The sequence below is a fragment of the Sinocyclocheilus rhinocerous genome, unplaced genomic scaffold (genome assembly GCF_001515625.1).
Source record: "Sinocyclocheilus rhinocerous isolate Xijiao unplaced genomic scaffold, SAMN03320098_v1.1 scaffold1310, whole genome shotgun sequence".
Lineage (NCBI taxonomy): Eukaryota > Metazoa > Chordata > Actinopteri > Cypriniformes > Cyprinidae > Sinocyclocheilus > Sinocyclocheilus rhinocerous.
In genome coordinates this window covers 524,653-539,871 of record NW_015635534.1, presented here as the reverse complement: position 1 = coordinate 539,871, position 15,219 = coordinate 524,653, and the positions used below count along the sequence as shown (strand labels likewise).

At 39.3% G+C, this 15,219-nt stretch overlaps 1 protein-coding gene and 1 long non-coding RNA gene across 3 annotated transcripts in view; one reads left to right on the top strand and one right to left on the bottom strand.

Annotated features, from left to right (window-relative positions):
* Positions 1-13,608, bottom strand: part of mri1 (methylthioribose-1-phosphate isomerase 1) — a 14,719-nt gene extending 1,111 nt beyond the window's left edge. Inside the window, exons 1-5 of one of the 2 annotated variants that reach the window (XM_016561580.1) lie at positions 13,272-13,608; positions 7,952-8,175; positions 6,343-6,512; positions 4,282-4,458; positions 3,976-4,200 (exon numbers count right to left, since the gene is read on the bottom strand). In XM_016561580.1, the coding sequence (XP_016417066.1) occupies positions 3,976-4,200; positions 4,282-4,458; positions 6,343-6,512; positions 7,952-8,175; positions 13,272-13,403 (928 nt within the window). In that variant the 5' untranslated portion in view covers positions 13,404-13,608. Of the gene's footprint in view, positions 1-3,975; positions 4,201-4,281; positions 4,459-6,342; positions 6,513-7,951; positions 8,176-11,911; positions 12,216-13,271 lie in introns of those variants that run through there. The other variant, XM_016561579.1, reaches the window with a different exon arrangement.
* Positions 1-15,219, top strand: part of LOC107747152 (uncharacterized) — a 20,885-nt gene that overhangs the window by 4,136 nt on the left and 1,530 nt on the right. The window contains exon 2 of the long non-coding RNA XR_001640769.1: positions 6,431-6,433. This is a non-coding gene — a long non-coding RNA (uncharacterized LOC107747152). The remainder of the gene's footprint in view (positions 1-6,430; positions 6,434-15,219) is intronic.

The window sequence follows — 15,219 nt, the reverse complement described above, 5'->3', positions numbered from 1 at the left end:
GGCTTATTGCTTTTATAAAACGGTTATTCCATATACGTAGTAAGGTTTCACAGAATAAAACAGAGCAAATAAAGTGTAATGATATTAATATAAACCGTATTCTTCCACCAAATGTAGTTCCTCAGAAACAGTTGTGGTTGCAACAAAGTGGTTGCCGAGCAACACACAGAAGTAAACAAAGGTGTATGTTTGTAGAGTAATTTACAACAGCTTCGAATGTGGCTCAGCCAATCAGAATCAAGGAACGGAACTATCCGTTTTATAAATGGCTATATGTGACCCTGGACCACAAAACCAGCCATAAGTCAATTTTCTGAATTTCTGACCAAATAAGCTTTCCATTGATGTATGGTTTGTTAGGATGGGACAATATTTGGCCGAGATACAACTATTTGAAAATCTGGAATCTGAGGGTGCAAAAAAAATCTAAATATTGAGAAAATTGCCTTTAAAGTTGTTCAAATGAAGTTCTTAGCAATGCATCTTACTAATCAAAAATTAAGTTTTGATATATTTACGGAAGGAAATTTACAAAATATCTTCATGGAACATGATCTTTACTTAATATCCTAATGATTTTTAGCATAAAAGAAAAATCGATAATTTTGGCCCATACAATGTATTTTTGGCTATTGCTACAAATATACCTGTGCTACTTATGACTGGTTTTGTGTTCAAGGGTCACATATGAGGTTTATTAATTTTTATTATTAATAGTTTTAGTTTATTTGAAGTTATTTCAGTATTTAAAAATAACTTAATACTAATTAGCAATGTGTAAACTACCACTTTTCATAATCGACTAGTCAGTGTTATGGATTGATATTTTGGACAGAAGTGACAGTTTAAAGTTAAAATGCATTAAAGGGCACCTATTATACAAAATTAACTTTTACATGTTGTTTGAACATAAATGTGTGTTGTGTGTACACAACCACCATATAATGATAAAAATCCACCCACTCCTTTTTTAAAACCCCATAAATCATAAGCAGTGTTTTAGAACAAGCCGTTCTCCAAATCCGTAAAATGTGATGTCACATTTGACAAGCTCCGCCCACGATTGTTGACGGACACTGCCGTATTAGTTTAAGCAGTTTAAGCGCAATAAGACATGAAAGAGTTTAGTACTCACATGCTGTGACAGCTGTGTTTGTGCGTTCACTTCAGATGTGTGCGCTCAGGAAACCGTATATCAGAAGTTTAAACTAATGTGGTTTAAAACGCATGATTTCAGCGTGATAGACATGATAATCCAAGCCAAAAAGATGTTTTTTAGCAGATTATCTGAGGAACGAGCTGTAAAGGCACAGCCCAGTTTTGGAAAGGGGGGCGGGGAGCAGCAGCAGCTCATTTGCATTTAAAGAGACATGCACGAAAACAGCGCGTTCCTGCTTCCACTCAAAATAGGCATTTTCAAAATGATATAATAAATGATCTGCGGGGTATTTTGAGCTGAAACTTCACATTCTGGGGACACCTGAGACTTATATTACATATTGTAAAAAGGAGCATAATAGGTGCCCTTTTATGATGGATTTGTTTCTTACAAACATGCAGTTTATTGCTTCACAAGACATTAACTGATGGAGTGATGTGGATTACTTGTGGATTATTGTGATGTTTTTATCAGCTGTTTGGACTCTCATTCTGACGGCACCCATTCACTGCAGAGCATCCAATGCTGAGCAAGTGATGCAATGCTACATTTCTCCAAAGACAGCAATCTAGCTCATATAATTAATGCGGTTTCTCTTCAGATATAACAGACGTGTAACAGTTCCAGTCAGATAAGTTAATTTGCTGTTATTGCTTCACAAGACATTAACTGATGGAGTGATGTGGATTACTTGTGGATTATTGTGATGTTTTTATCAGCTGTTTGGACTCTCATTCTGACGGCACCCATTCACTGCAGAGCATCCAATGCTGAGCAAGTGATGCAATGCTACATTTCTCCAAAGACAGCAATCTAGCTCATATAATTCATGCGGTTTCTCTTCAGATATAACAGACGTGTAACAGTTCCAGTCAGATAACAAGTTAATTTGCTGAGATGAATTGATTGGGGTGCTGATCTGGGACCAGCGTTCCCGTCTCAATCTCTCGGTCTTGTCTGTTGTGAGGCAGACAGCAGTCTTCATGAGAGTAGTGCAGTAATCGGTCTCTCCCCTCGAGACGCCGGCAGCTATTAAACGCTGCAGCTTTAATTAATCTGATGATTCTGACTCCTCTCTCTCTTCTGTTTTCACATATGCGGAGGATCGTTCCTCCCTCATATCAGAACCGTTTAATTAAAAGCAGCTCCGCTCTGTTTCAAAGCTCACTTAAACCCTGCAGTCACACACTCACACTAATCAGCTTTTTCTGCTTTTCTCACCCCTTCTTCAACAACAAAAAAAAAACCCTGCTGCTTTGAACATAAAAAAAACCCCACAAATAGCCATTTACTATACATGAACACAATAGCAATAGCACATTTAATACACTTACACCATCATTCAAAAGTTTAGCACTGTTAAGATGTTCTCTTCTGCTCACCAAGGCTGCATTTATTTAATGAAAAATACAGTAAAACTGTAATATTGTGAAATATTATTACAAGTTGAATCCACTGTTTTCTATGTTAATATATGTTCAAATTTAATTTATTATTACGAAATACAGTAATATTGTGAAATACTAAAATTTAAAAAGTGTTTTGCATGTTATTATATTGTAAAATGTAATTTATTCCCACCATCATTCAAAAGTTTAGCACTGTTAAGATGTTCTCTTCTGCTCACCAAGGCTGCATTTATTTAATGAAAAATACAGTAAAACTGTAATATTGTGAAATATTATTACAAGTTGAATCCACTGTTTTCTATGTTAATATATGTTCAAATTTAATTTATTATTACGAAATACAGTAATATTGTGAAATACTACAATTTAAAAAGTGTTTTGCATGTTATTATATTGTAAAATGTAATTTATTCCTGTGATGTAAAGCTGAATTTTCATCATCTTTACTCCAGTCTTGTGTCACATGATCCTTCAGAAATCACTCTAATATGCCGATTTACTGATTTCTGATTATTATCAATGTTGAAAACAGTTGTGTCGCTTCATATGTTTGTGGAAACAGTGATACATTTTTATTTTCTGTAATCTTTGATGAATAGAAAGTTCAAAAGAACAGCATTTATTTGAAATAGAAAACATCATAAATGTCTTCACTGTCACTTGAAAAATCATACCAACCCTAAACCTCTGAACGCATGTATATTTATTTTAAAAATATATTTAAAGGAAGCATGCTAAACTTCACAAAAAATCCCAAGAGAATGAATTTGTTAAAATGTTTTATCTCTGTACTTTATAGTTGCATCTGACTGACATGTAAAATGACCAATCACAGTTTTTTTGTGTGTGTGTGTGACTTTAAATGCAGGTAAAAAGTGGAATATATGAATTAATTTTTGTTTTCGTTATTAAATAATTGCTAACAAGTGTCGAAAATGAAACTTTAATCATCTTTCTATGCAGAATCTTCGCAAACTAAGGCAAATTCAGTGATTTCTTTTTATTGTAGTATATCAACAGGTAAAACTGTGTTAGTTTAGTTTTTTTTTTATTAATATGTTGAATTATTGTTATTTTTATATTTGTAGTTTTCTTTTTAATTTGATTCTAATACTCAGTAACTTTGTTCTTTAATTCGTTTTTTTTTTTATATTACTAATTAGGTTTAATTTATATTATTTCAGTTTTAATTGAGCTTTTATTTATTTCCAGTCAGTAATTTTAGTGCTTCAAATTAAAAACTTGACAAAAAATTTGAAATGTTGCATGTTGTTTTTCATCTGCGTTATATTTATTTATTTTTTATTTATTTCAATAGTTCTAATTTTAAAACTAGAGTGCTTTGGATCTAAATTTGTGCCATTGTTTGTGTGAAATATATTCATTTGCAGTGTCCACTTGACTTACCGGGAGCAGCTACAGGAACTCCATTGATGCTGGTGAGCTCCTCCGCTGGACGCTCCTCGATCACGATGTCTCGTCCGCTCTCCAGACTCAGGTCGCAGGACGTGCTGGGCGCCGCCACGTAAAACGGTACCCCGTGATGCTTAGCCGCGATGGCCAGCTGATACGTGCCCACTTTGTTGGCCGTGTCGCCGTTGGCAACAACCCTGTCCGCTCCGACGACGACAGCTGTGTGCGCACAGGAACATTAACATCTGACACACCTGACACAGTCACGACACTCAAGCGAATGCACTCCATATGCGTCACCTGTGATGCCCTTCTCCCTCATGGCGAGCGCCGCCATGCTGTCTGTGATGAGGGTGGCCGGGAACCCCTCCGCCACGGCCTCGTACGCCGTCAGCCGGGCGCCCTGGTTGTAGGGCCGGGTCTCTGTGCAGTACAGACGCTTCAAGCGGCTCAGCGCATGCAGCGACCGCACCACTCCTGCACGGATCAGTTACAGTCGTTATCAGAGTCGCTCATCAAGGATGAGTCCACTTTCCTGATCATTTAACTCACCCCCATGTCATCCAAGATGTTCATGTCTTTAGGTGCGTCCCAAATCACGTACTTATGCACTATTCTATGACGTTTTGTAGTATAAATAGTGCGAGTAGTGCGTTCACACTGAAAATTCCAAAAAGAAAAAGTGCACTTTAAATACCCGGATGATGCACTTAAATGACCGAAAAAACGAAGTGTGGAATGTTGGACACTTCATGCACTCAACTGTCGCAGCTTTAAATACGTACCGAAAGGGGAGGGGCTATCAGACTCCGATTATGAATGACAAAATAACCTTATATAATTCATACTACACATGGTTGAGTACATAGTGCATAAGTACATAGTGTATGAGTGCATAGTGCGTCATTTGGGATGCAGCTTTTCTCTCTACAGTCGAAGGTTTTTGAGGAAAACATTCCAGGATTTATCTCCATATAGTGGACTTCAATGGTGGCCAACAATTTCAAGGTCCAGAATACAGTTTCAGTGCAGCTTCAAGCTAGAGCAAGCCAAGCTTTTGTGGTTAAAAAAAAAAAAGTGTATAAATATGAATCTTTTTTTAGAAAATGACCGATCATTTAGCTAGATAAGACCCTAAAGCCCCGTTCACACCAAGCACGATAACTATAAAGATAACGATAAAGATATAGTTCTAAAAATCAATATTAAAGAATAGCAGAGTCCACACCACAACTATAACGATAAAGACAAAGAAAAACGATATCGTTGGAATCGCTTTCAAAACGATTTTTCTCCAGCTGATGAATGATAAAACACTGACAGCCAACCAGAATCCATCCTGCTGTTATGAGCTCAAGAATTTAAAGCGCAGACGCATGTGCGCTTAGAATAAACAGACGATATTGTTTGCTGGTGTGGACGCTAATATCGTTATAGTTATCGTTCTTGGTGTGAACGGGGCTTTATTCCTCGGCTGATATCCCTTTTGAAGCTGCACTGAAACTGCATTTTGGACATTGAAATCGTTGGCCACCATTGAAGTCCACTATATGGAGAAAAATCCTGGAATGTTTTCCTCAAAAAACGTAATTTCTTTGGAAGTCTGAGGGTCCTCGCGAGCGCTCGGCCTCCAGGAATAACACGCGTCAGTTTGACGCTCATCGAGTTCCTCCTAACGGCAGAAATGACCTGAGAGGTGCCCACACATCCAAACCCGTCTGCCTTCAGTGCAGCGCTTTATATACCTGCCACATCTCACCAGATGCACACCATAAACACACTTCAGACCCGTTCACACCAAGCACGATAACTATAAAGATATAGTTCTAAAAATCAATATTAAAGAATAGCAGAGTCCACACCACAACTATAACGATAAAGACAAAGAAAAACGATATCGTTGGAATCGCTTTCAAAACGATTTTTCTCCAGCTGATGAATGATAAAACACTGACAGCCAACCAGAATCCATCCTGCTGTTATGAGCTCAAGAATTTAAAGCGCAGACGCATGTGCGCTTAGAATAAACAGACGATATTGTTTGCTGGTGTGGACGCTAATATCGTTATAGTTATCGTTCTTGGTGTGAACGGGGCTTTATTCCTCGGCTGATATCCCTTTTGAAGCTGCACTGAAACTGCATTTTGGACATTGAAATCGTTGGCCACCATTGAAGTCCACTATATGGAGAAAAATCCTGGAATGTTTTCCTCAAAAAACGTAATTTCTTTTGCGACTGAAGAGAGAAAGACATGAACATCTTGGATGACATGGGGGTGAGTAAATGATCAGGAAATTTTTATCGTGGAATTGTGGACTTATCCTTTAATTTCTGCAGTGATGCTAAGCGCGCGGACTGACCGAGAGCCGTGCCGTATCCCGCGGTGGCCAGGCTGCCGGTGTTACAGTGTGTGAGGATGGTGACCGAGTCTCGCGGGACGCCCGACAGGATGTGCTGCGCGCCGTAGTTGCCGATTTTTTTGTTGTCGTTCACGTCTCGCTCCAACATCTCCTCAATCCAGCCAATCACGCTGCAGAGGGGCGTGGCCAAAAGACAGGCACGTTAAAGGAGTAATCAATGCAGCACTTCATATTTAGGCTATTGTGATCATTTGTTTACATTTTTGCTGAAAATGAAGTGTCGTTAAATATAATTGCGTTTAATGATTTAAACTTATCTCTCACAGTGAATATCTGATAAACATTTATACACGGTAAATTGGGAAACATACAATAACAAGCGTACTTCCTTCAAGGCTCTTTAAACAGATACTGCACAAAGTAGAAAGGTGTGTAGATAATTTTAAATATTTTAAAAACTACTTTAAAAATAAAAACCATTAAAATATTTATTTAAATAAAATATTTCTATTATTTCTTTTTAATATTTCGAAATCAAATCCGTTCCGCTCTAAAATCTGCTCACCGGAATGAAAAACTAGATTAAAAAAAAAAAAACTACTTTAAAAAAATAATAATAAAACAATTAAAAAATTCAAACAAACAATTTTTAAATAAAATGTTTTAGTCCACTTTAGTTGTAGCAGGTTCTTCATTTTTAATGTATTTTTGTACTTCCTTTTTATGTTTACATTTTAGTAATTTCGTTTTGTGCTTTTTTCATTTTTATTAGTTTTTGCTATTTTTTTAAATTCTAACTACCTTTACTTCATTTTTATTTCAGTATTTTTCATTTTTAATAGTTTTAGTTAAAGGGATAGTTCACCCCAAAATGAAAATTCTGTCATTAATTACTCACCCTCATGTCGTTTCAAACCCGTAAGACCTCCGTTCATCTTCGGAACACAAATTGAGATATTTCTGATTAACTCTGACCCTCCCATAGACAGCAATGTAATTACCACGATCAAGGTCCAGAAACGTAGCAAGGACATCAGTAAAATAATCTACGTGACATCAGGAGTTCGACCGTTTACGGTCAGTGGATATTCTCCAAAATGGCACCAGGGTGAATTGTTGAATAAAGTCGTTATTTTGGTTTTCTTTGCGCACAAAAAGTATTCTCGTAGCTTCATAAAATTACGGTTGAACCCCTGATGTCACATGGATTATTTCCTTGCTACGTTTCTGGATGTTGATCGTGGTAATTACGTTGCTGTCTATGGGAGGGTCAGAGTTAATCAGAAATATCTTAATTTGTGTTCCGAAGATGAACGGAGGTCTTACGGGTTTGAAACGACATGAGGGTGAGTAATTAATGACAGAATTTTCATTTTGGGGTGAACTATCCCTTTAATAACAACACTGGCACAAACACTGCAATTAGAATTTCTGACAATTAGTACAAAAGCTTTAAGATTATTATTTCACAGACATGGCAAAGAAAGCAAAGCAGAATATACCGATCTTTTCTGGAATATCTGGTTCACTAGCTATTAAAACAAAACTCATTCAAAGAAAACAATTTTTCAAATCTTCCCATCCCGGGTAAACCCCTCGAGCGTGTCACCTGTCTCGGAGCTGCTCTGTGTTCTTCTCCATGCTCTCGTTCTCTGTGAACTCCATGAGCTCGCGGGCGGCTCGGCCCATGTTGACCGCCGTGGGTCGAGCGGACGTCAGGTGGCACAGCGAGTCCCTGATGAAGCACACGAGGTCGTTGCCCCCCGCGCCCACCCGCAGCTCCACCGCCAGGCTCAGGCAGCCCACGATGGCAATGGCGGGAGCGCCGCGCACCTGCAGGGTGAAGGGTCACAGGGTCACATGAGAAGCGAATAGTGCTTCTCATCACCAGGAGCTTGATTTCACACGCCCGCTACACTCACAAATCATCCATGTCAATCGGCTTTCACAATGTGAACACTTCCAGTCAGCTCACTGGAATGAAAAATGAGATTTTTTCGGATGAAAAGCCACATACATTTATTCATACTGAATGGAAAAAACCATTCTGAGATAAAAGTTGTGCGCTGAAGCCAAAATGCTGTTTGCAAACCCATTTTACATTCAAAATGTTAAATATTACCAGGAAATCCAATGGGATAAATGCACAAAAGTACCACTCATTGCATTTAGTGAACCTTTTAAAGGAAAACGACATTTCCATTTAAGAGTTTCAGTGAAATTATGGAGTCATCCAGAGTAATCACAGTTCAGAGATTATGAGAAGTTATGGCAAGTATGATGTCATCCGTTCTTTAGAACTCGGAATTCTGCCATTATGATTACAATGAACAATTATGACATCATTCTGAAAGTGGCATTCAGTTCAAAGAGCTAATTAAATAACTATGACGTCATAATGACTTAAAGGGGAAAAAAAGGAGAATTGTGTCATCATTTACTCGCCCTCAAGTTCTTGAGTTTCATCTTCTCCTGAGCACAAAAGAAGATATTCTGAAGAATGTTGCTGACCGAAGAGTTGACGGTAGCCAATGACTTCCACAGAATGGAAAAAAAGCATGGAGGTCAATGGCTACCGACAACTCTTCGGTTACCAACATTCTTCCATTTTTGACTAAATCTTATGCGTTCAACAGAAGAAAGAAACTCATACAGTTTTGGAATGAAGACAGAATATTTATTTTTAGATGAACTATCCCTTTAATAATCGTATGACAAAAACCGGAATATCTGACATTCATAATGTCTCTTTATAAACGCAAACTGTGTGTGCTGTACTTCAAGAGAGCAACCATACATTTGTGTTGTGTTTTACTTTCCTTCTTTTATATTCATTCATTTATAATAATTTATCACTTAATCATTTTATTATTCCATTTAATCATTTTAAAGCCATTTATATACTCATTTCATTGATTAGTCATTTATATTAACAACTAAGATTATTCAATAACCTGCTCCTTTTTATCATCACCACTTCATCTCCTGCTTCTGCTCTTCTCTGGCTTTTCTCAGTCAACTTCTTGGCTGATAGAAGACTGTTAATACAGTTTTGGGTTCCAGACAAAACACTGGTTTTGGGTATTAGACAGTTTTGCTGGCTAACTGTTCTGTTACAAGACATTTTCTGACAGGATCTGGTATTTCTGGCGTGGAAGCATCATGATCTATATTACATGGGCCACTCGTGATGAACCATCAAAGAACGTTTTTTCCTTGGACAAATGCAGAGTAAAGAGAGACTCTGGTGTAGGACTGCTCGCTCGTGAGTGTCATTTCCCGTCCATTAGTAAAGGTCTCATGACAGTGACAGCGGCTGGCACAGGACCAAAGCCCCTGAATCCCCGATTGATCAATAATTCATGCCAGATATTTGCAGTAAGGACTATTAATGAAGCGCAGACATGGCTGCCGGAAAACCATCGCCCCAACACATTAATTACGCACTACGTTAATCAAGACTGGAACAGCTGGAGAAAGAAAACCCGAGGTTTGCGAAACAACATGTGTACGCAAGCACTCGTACATCTCGGAGACGTCTATTTGATGTCTGCACTTACATCTGCAAGACATATTTTAGAGTGTTTGCTCATCTGCGATACGTCTATAGGACGTTTCCTATCAGATGTCAAATAGACGTTTTTTTAGATGTCTTTAAGATGTTTATGATTTAAGCCCTATTCAGACGGGACTAGCGTTAGAGAAAAGTACTTTGCGATTTTAATCCCGTCCGAATCTTCCACGTCTGTGTTTTTCTCACACAACCTCTGTAATAATTCCAGAGCAAATTACCTACTGTTTTTCGGCAAACTCAGTGATCCTCTGAGAAAACTAATCCCATCCGAAAGACGAATGTCTGAGATTGCAGACAATATTTTTTCCACAACGTGTTTCCTTGTGTGTTTTGGCCAACGTGAACTACCGTAGATGCTCTTACCGCGCGCATTTTTGATACGTGTGCCTCCCAGCAAAAAAATAACAATAATAAAATCAAGAGCCAGATCACATAAACTGTTAAGACTGGCTTGTAATATCAGCGTCAGGAACAGCCAGCTATTACAGAACGTTGCCCTAACCTTAATGCACGATTGACTTCTTTAGGAACATTACTTTTAAGTTTTTGCAAGCATAAACTAACACTCCCAAATATTTAGGGAAATAACTTGTTTACCCAAGCGGCCGTGTGCATAATTAACTCATTTAATCCCACCGGTCACAATAGTGACCGTAAAGAAGGTTTTCATTTATAAAGCTCTAAAAATATTACTTGACTGTTGTTTTAGTGCATTTTCGGCAAATATGGAAAAAATAAAGGGTCTCAATTAAATATGTGCAGTGTCACATGTTTAGTGCAAATCGTCACATGACCAGAGTAGTTTACTTCCTGTTTGCATCATGAGATGATGATGGCTGCAGCAAAGCTCCAAAACAAAAGGCTAGTAAAGTATGTTAACAAAGATATGACAAAGATTTTAAGTATGCATTTTCTTTAAGGTGTCTAGTATTAATATATGAATTCACAATTATTCAGTTTTGTTGAGTGTGGACATAGAATGAGTAAACATCTTGATGGTCACAATAGTGACCGGTGGGATAATAACTATTTGTGACCCTGCCTGGAGCACAAAAGCAGTCATAAGTCGCTGGGGTATATTTGTAGCAATAGCCAAAAATACATAGAATGGGTCAAAATGATCGATTTTTCTTTTATGTTAAAAATCATTAGAATATTAAAGTAAAGATCGTGTTCCATGAAGATATGTTGTAAATTTCCTACCGTATCAAAACTTAATTTTTGATTAGTAATATGCATTGCTAAGAACTTCATTTGGACAACTTTAAAGGCGATTTTCTCAATATTTAGATTTTTTTGCACCCTCAGATTCCAGATTTTCAAATAGTTGTATCTCAGCCAAATATTGTCCTATCATAACAAACCATACATCAATGGAAAGCTTATTTATTCTGCTTGTATAAATCTCAATTTAAAAAAAATAGACCCTTATGACTGGTTTTGTGGTCCAGGGTCACTTTTTTTTTTATCTTAGTATACCTATTCAGTGTTGTATAAGGGGTTTTAATGTATATTTAAACTAATTTTCTAACCACAGTGATGAAACGGTTTAAAACGGGTTAATAGCTGGGCTGAGATATATAATAATTTTGATGACTGCAGAAATAGTTTAATTTCAGTATAGCCTACACATTATCCCACCGGTCACAATATTGACCAACCATAAAACGCACACTTTCCCCAAAAAATAATTATTGATTATTTCAAGGGGTTACTAATGACACATCATTTTGATACTTTCATGCCCGAGAAAAATGTGGGATTAAATGGGTTAAGACGCAAGCGTGCATTATTTAAAACAACAACACAAAGCAGCGCAGGGACTTTATGTCAAGCGCAGGTTATGCAGATCACACATGCACACGCGTGCACAAAGAAAAAGGGCAAGCCCGTGCTCTGATCCGACACAAAGGAGCTCTACCGGCTTTGAGATGTCCGGAGGTGCGCGAGCGAAACCGGGAAGAGGATCCGTCGACCGGGCCTGCAGTAGCCTACCTTCATGCTCTTGATGGCCTCATATCCGTCCCGCACCGAGCGGATCTCGTCGTACACGGTCTCATGCGGCAGCAGCAGCTGGTTGAGGATCTGCAGAGAACCGGGCCGGTACCGGATCGCCTCCAGCGTCATGACCCGTATGAGATGCGGCTGAACGTATTCCGGGAGCGCTGGCGCCGATGTGTGACGGGTTCCGTCGGTCCGCTTCGCGTTAAAAGCGCTGCGATTCGTGAATCATGAATCGCGAATCACAAGGTGTGGGCGTCTGCACGGATCGAGGGGGGAAAAGCGCACCGATCACGGAACCGCGTGTTCGCTCTGTCAGGAAGCCCCGCCCCCTTGACCACGCCTACTCCCGTCAGTCATCCCGCGGAGGCGCGCCACAACATTAGAGGCGCGTGAGACATTCAGATGAAGCCTTTTATTATTCTTATAACTACAGCGAAGCAACAATAAAGCGATTCAGACTATTCTTAGCGAGTGAATGGAGGGATCCAATGAAGAGCAGATGTTTGAGACTCGGAATGAGGACACGTAAGATCATGTTTCTATGGAGGAATCGATAAAAACGCACACGCAGGCGCTATTGTTCATTTTTTAATAAGCCACGACGTCATCAGGGACTTTAATTCTAAGGAATGGTTCTTACCAAAATGAGAATTCTGCCATTTACTCATCTTAATAATCGCAAACGGTCTAATGTTCTTAAAAACACACACACACACACACACACACACACAAAATGATGATGAGAAAAACACTCTAAGCCGTTCACACCAAGGACGATAATAACGTGTGATATTTTAATGTCATGACGTCTTTCACCTCAGAGGGATTTTAATTTAAAAAGGTATGGTTTCTTCCACAAATGAAAATTCTGTCGTAATCACCTTCGAACCACTGATCTAATAATAGAGAACATTATATATAGATCAGTGCTTGGAACGATCTTTCTCCAGTGTAACACAAAAGAGTTTTTAAAAGTATAGCCTACACATTATCCCACCGGTCACAATATTGACCAACCATAAAACGCACACTTTCCCCAAAAAATAATTATTGATTATTTCAAGGGGTTACTAATGACACATCATTTTGATACTTTCATGCCCGAGAAAAATGTGGGATTAAATGGGTTAAGACGCAAGCGTGCATTATTTAAAACAACAACACAAAGCAGCGCAGGGACTTTATGTCAAGCGCAGGTTATGCAGATCACACATGCACACGCGTGCACAAAGAAAAAGGGCAAGCCCGTGCTCTGATCCGACACAAAGGAGCTCTACCGGCTTTGAGATGTCCGGAGGTGCGCGAGCGAAACCGGGAAGAGGATCCGTCGACCGGGCCTGCAGTAGCCTACCTTCATGCTCTTGATGGCCTCATATCCGTCCCGCACCGAGCGGATCTCGTCGTACACGGTCTCATGCGGCAGCAGCAGCTGGTTGAGGATCTGCAGAGAACCGGGCCGGTACCGGATCGCCTCCAGCGTCATGACCCGTATGAGATGCGGCTGAACGTATTCCGGGAGCGCTGGCGCCGATGTGTGACGGGTTCCGTCGGTCCGCTTCGCGTTAAAAGCGCTGCGATTCGTGAATCATGAATCGCGAATCACAAGGTGTGGGCGTCTGCACGGATCGAGGGGGAAAGCGCACCGATCACGGAACCGCGTGTTCGCTCTGTCAGGAAGCCCCGCCCCCTGACCACGCCTACTCCTGTCAGTCATCCCGCGGAGGCGCGCCACAACATTAGAGGCGCGTGAGACATTCAGATGAAGCCTTTTATTATTCTTATAACTACAGCGAAGCAACAATAAAGCGATTCAGACTATTCTTAGCGAGTGAATGGAGGGATCCAATGAAGAGCAGATGTTTGAGACTCGGAATGAGGACACGTAAGATCATGTTTCTATGGAGGAATCGATAAAAACGCACACGCAGGCGCTATTGTTCATTTTTTAATAAGCCACGACGTCATCAGGGACTTTAATTCTAAGGAATGGTTCTTACCAAAATGAGAATTCTGCCATTTACTCATCTTAATAATCGCAAACGGTCTAATGTTCTTAAAAACACACACACACACACACACACACACACAAAATGATGATGAGAAAAACACTCTAAGCCGTTCACACCAAGGACGATAATAACGTGTGATATTTTAATGTCATGACGTCTTTCACCTCAGAGGGATTTTAATTTAAAAAGGTATGGTTTCTTCCACAAATGAAAATTCTGTCGTAATCACCTTCGAACCACTGATCTAATATAGAGAACATTATATATAGATCAGTGCTTGGAACGATCTTTCTCCAGTGTAACACAAAAGAGTTTTTAAAACTTTAAAGGGGTCATATGATGTTGCTAAAAAGAACATTATTTTGTGTATTTGGTGAAATGAAATGTGTTTATGTGGTTTAAGGTTAAAAAAACATTTTCCACATACTGTACATTATTGTTTCTCCTCTATGCCCCGCCTTTCTGAAACGCGTCGATTTTTACAAAGCTCATCGGTCTGAAAAGCGAGGTGTGCTCTGATTGGCCAGCTATCCAGTGCGTTGTGATTGGCTGAATTCCTCAAGCGTGTGACGGAAATATTACGGCCCTCACCATACTGTTGATGCCGTGTCCCGGCCGGAGCAACGAGACAAAAACATTAAAACACATTATAAACGAGGCATTTGTTGCATACAGTGGGGACATAATTACGGATTATAATGACTTATACTGTCTTTTAACACGTTGAGTTGCGTATCATGCTGTGTAAACATAAAACCATGTCTGCATTTATGATCAGAGAAATGACAAACAACAAGCGCTACTCTACACTGCTCAAAACTCGCGTTTGAATCATCAGTGGCAAATTCTTTAAATATAAAAAACGTACTTACAGTCTGTGAGTCAGAACAGCCGGCACTGTAGTCTCCTCTCCCAGGATTAGGAAACAGTCTTCCTTAAAATGTGCTGCACACATCTGAATATTTGGGTTAAACTGTTCTGGAACAGTGTTGTAAATACAACTTAAAGGGGTCATATGATGCTGCTAAAAAGAACATTATTTTGTGTATTTGGTGTAATGAAATGTGTTTATGCGGTTTAAAGTTAAAAAAACACATTATTTTCCACATACTGTACATTATTGTTTCTCCTCTATGCCCCGCCTTTCTGAAACGCGTCGATTTTTACAAAGCTCATCGGTCTGAAAAGCGAGGCGTGCTGTGATTGGCCAGCTATCCAGTGCGTTATGATTGGCCGAATACCTCAAGCGTGAGACAGAAATGTTACACCCCTCACCATACTGTTGATGCC